This window comes from Meleagris gallopavo, unplaced genomic scaffold, assembly GCF_000146605.3.
Source record: "Meleagris gallopavo isolate NT-WF06-2002-E0010 breed Aviagen turkey brand Nicholas breeding stock unplaced genomic scaffold, Turkey_5.1 ChrUn_random_7180001957274, whole genome shotgun sequence".
NCBI classification, from domain to species: Eukaryota; Metazoa; Chordata; class Aves; order Galliformes; family Phasianidae; genus Meleagris; species Meleagris gallopavo.
Genome location: NW_011217620.1, coordinates 1 through 3,589, shown reverse-complemented (window position 1 = coordinate 3,589; position 3,589 = coordinate 1). Strand labels below are relative to the sequence as shown.

Sequence of the window (3,589 nt, the reverse complement as noted above, 5' to 3'; positions counted from 1 at the left end):
CCCCCCAGAGGACCTTTCCCTGCAATCTGCTCAGGGATGGCTAAAGCTTGGCCCTGCAGCTGCTCTCAGAGACTCCCAGGGAGCGTGAGTCCTTCCCTCCTGGCCCTTCACCAGCAGGTCAGGCTGCTGCCACATCTCAGCTTCTTCCTTTCCTTCCTTTCCCATGCAGTCTTTCCTGTACAAGGCTCTGGGGACAGTGCTGGGAGCCTGTAGGAGAGTCCTCCACATCCAGGAGAAGCTGCTGCAGCACCTGGAGGAAGCAAATGCAGAGGAGCCATGTGAGGCCCAGGTGAGCTCTCCTCTCCTCCAGCTCTCCGCTCTGTCCCTGGGGCAGAGGGCTTCTCTTGGCCCTGCTCCGGGCCTTTCCATCTCCTCACTGCTGCCATTTTCCTCAGGAGAGGACCTGTAGGTTCAGGCCTGTGCCAACTGCGCCTTGTTCTTTTGTGCAGGGAATCATCTCTCTTCTCAGCCATGCTGCTGAGAGCAACTTCCAGACAGTCCTGGCCACGCTCACCATGTTTGCGTCCAGGCTGTGCAAAGGCCATAATGCAAGGATTTCCAGGCGCAAGAAGGTAAAGCGTTATGGGTTTCCATCTTGGCATTCTTCTGCCTTATTTTCACAGCAGCTCCTGCCTTGGGAGCTCAGGTGCATCACGAGTGTCTCAAGGCATTTCTTCCCACACAGATGGAGCTGGACAGCACGAGAGCTCACGCCACACGCAGCGCTCTCATGCTTGCCCACGGCAGCTTGGCACTGCGTGCCTCCAAGGAACAGCTGCTCGCCCACCTGGAGGGAGACATCGTGGGCAACATCCTGATGCTCTACAGCTGCAGCTGCCGGGTGAGAGCTCAAAGCGTGCCAGGGTGTCTGAGCGCCCAGATGCAGCCCCTCCACATGGGGGGATGCTGAGATGGGCCTTCCCTTTCCAAAGGTCCCTTGGGGAATGCTTTGTGCCCAGATGCAGATCCAAGCCCTTCCCTTAGCATTGCTGCCACATGTCCCCCTTGCAGCCCTTGGCCCTTCCCACAGTTCAAAGACTGTTCTTCTCTCTTGGGCCTCAGGACTTGCAGAACAACCTTGCGCTGGTGCAGAGCATCACCGACATCAGTTCTGCCTTCCAAGGTGCGGGTGATTCTGCGTGCTTTAACCCCACCTTGAAGGGAAAGCTTCTGGAGATCCTGATGGTGAGTGTCTAGAGACAGGACTGTGTGCAGATGAGTTCTGAGCTGTGCCACGAGGCTCACTTCCCTCGGGGCATACAGGTCTCCATCAGCCACACGTCTCCAGCTGGAGGGGACCTTGGGTGCTGGCAGGCAGTGGCTGGGCAGTGGGCTAGGTGCCATCTCAACCAGCTGTTGAGCTGCTGCATCCTGCAGCACTTCCATGGGAATTGTGGGAGTGATGGTACCGGTGTGGCAGTTGTGTCTGCCTCCGGGTCAGGCGGAACAGCTCTCATGTACCCACCTTGACAGTGTCTCTCTGGGATTTGCAGGACCTGCTGAAGAAGTATTATTCGGGCATCCCTGTCTCTCCAGTGCCTCTCAAGGTGGTTCTGGCCCTGGAGCAGTTGAGGTAAGGACTGAGGTTACAAGGCAGGATGGTGGTCCCCATTTTGGGTAGCTCCTGAAGGCCTGGAGGGGGCAGGGGGTGAGGAGCCTCATCTACAGCAGAGATGACTGGGCTGTTGTGCCTGGCAAAGCTGAGGTTCTGGGCAGGGAGAAAGGCCTTGGTGCTATTGTATCCTGGCAGGGAAGAGAAGGGAGAGTTGATGTCTCCTTCCTTTCAGAGCGGGAGGTGGTTCACTGCTGCCAGGGAGGAGGTGGGCACTGCTGGAACTGAAGACAGTGCTCAGCAGTATGAGCTGGGGGTATTGGCTTTGTAGCTGTCAATTAGGAGAAACTCACTTGTTGTCTGAACCCGTCTGGAGAGTACTGGTAAAGGCCCTTTCTGATTTCTCTTCCTTTTTTTCCTCCTGTCAGCAAGCTGAAGCCCTCTTTTGAAAGCAAGGACATGGATGAGATGTTGGTCCTGTGCTGCAAAAACATTGTGACACACCCTTCAGCAGAGGTGATGCTGAAGATCAGGAAGTCACAGCAAGCAGCTCAGTACCTGCAGGTAACCTGCCGTAACTTTCCCGGCCTCCTCTCGGTCAAACCCTACCTCAGCACACACAACCTATGCTCTGGCAGCAGCCGTCATGCTATACCTCACTTCCCTCTTCTGTTTCAGCTTCAGCAAACATCACTGAAAGCTCTGGGCCGGCTCATGGCAGTTCTGCTGGAGACAGAGCCCACCGGCGGCTTCTTTCAGAACATAGTCCATGTGAGTATGTGTGGGGCAAGGGAGAAAGCATGGTGCCTGTCAGTAGTGGAGGCAGAGATCTGGGGACTGAGAGGATGACCAGAGGGGGAGAAATCTCCTGCTAACGTGCCAGCTCACTGCGAGCTCAGAAATGGGCAGAGAAATGGGCCCTGCAGGGGGAAAGGCAAGAGGCAGCCCCTGGCAGGCCACAGCCGAGGAAAGGCTCCTGGGTTAGGAGGCAGGAGTGACTGCAGAGAGTGGGAGCAGCAGTGCCGGTGCTCAAGGAGGGGGGAGGCCACATGGAGCAACAGGACAGACCTTGAGGGAAAGTGCTGGGAAAGGAGGAATAGGAAGAGGGGTGGCAGGAAGGGAAAGAAAAGATGTCCTCATTGAGACAGATGCTCTCCCCCAGGTCCTGCGGAGATCAATGATATCTAAGAATGTGTGGGAGCGCAAGAGGGCCCTGCAGACCTGCTCCCAGCTTCTATCTGTTTGTGAAGAGCTTCAAGTGAGTAAAGAGCCCCACCGCATGCCCCCTGCTCCCTCCCCAGTGCCCCTGAGCTGGAAGGCAAGCTCCACCCAGCTGTGCATGCTGTGTCATGGCATGGGGAAGGCACAGCGGAGAAAGGCTAGGGAGAGCTGGGGCCGTCTACAGCTTTGTTCCTGCCTCTCACCCCTGCAGAGAGGAGATGCCTGCGAGCACTTTGGCTCCTTGGTGGGATTGCTTGCGCCTCTGACGTGCGACCCCATGCCTGCATCCCGCCAGTTGGCTGTCACCTGTCTGAGCTCCCTTCTCCGAATCCAAGGTGAGTAGAGCAGGTGTGCTCCTGCCCTCTTCCCTCCTTTATAGCACTACCATGGGCCCTGTTTACAGGAGGGAGAGGCACCGTGCACAGCTCTCTTCTTGTCCCCACCCTGTCCTCTGTCTCTCCCCCGTGGAAAGCAGTTCCATTTCCAGAAGCATGACTTCCCTTTTCTCTCTGTGCTCTTTCCAGACAAAGCAGCCAACAGAGTCATTGAGACAAGAGACCTTGGGAGCCTGTGTGAGGGGCTGCATGCCTGCAGCACTGTCTCTCAGCTCCAGACCACATCCAAAATGGCAAGAGTAAGTGGACCCAAAAATGGGTGGTGAGATCTCACTGTGTAGGCTTCTGCACGACCCTATACTGCTCTCAGCCTTTCACACTTCTTCCAAAATGAGCTGTCACCCTGAGACTGCTTTTCTCTAGCAAGTAGCAGGAGGCTCTGAGCTATGTCTGGCCTTCAGTGCAAGGAGCTGACGCCATG

At 56.5% G+C, this 3,589-nt stretch overlaps 1 protein-coding gene across 1 annotated transcript; it reads left to right on the top strand.

Moving 5' to 3' along the window:
* Positions 1 to 25: 25 nt before the first annotated feature.
* On the top strand, positions 26 to 3,407 carry LOC104917182 (maestro heat-like repeat-containing protein family member 2B; the record flags this gene model as incomplete). Its single annotated transcript, XM_010728294.2, has 10 exons — positions 26 to 289; positions 450 to 572; positions 686 to 841; positions 1,063 to 1,185; positions 1,494 to 1,573; positions 1,981 to 2,116; positions 2,231 to 2,323; positions 2,715 to 2,810; positions 2,985 to 3,108; positions 3,298 to 3,407. Coding segments are annotated over exons 1-10 (1,167 nt in total), but the record flags the coding sequence as incomplete, so codon positions are not given.
* Positions 3,408 to 3,589: the final 182 nt, after the last annotated feature.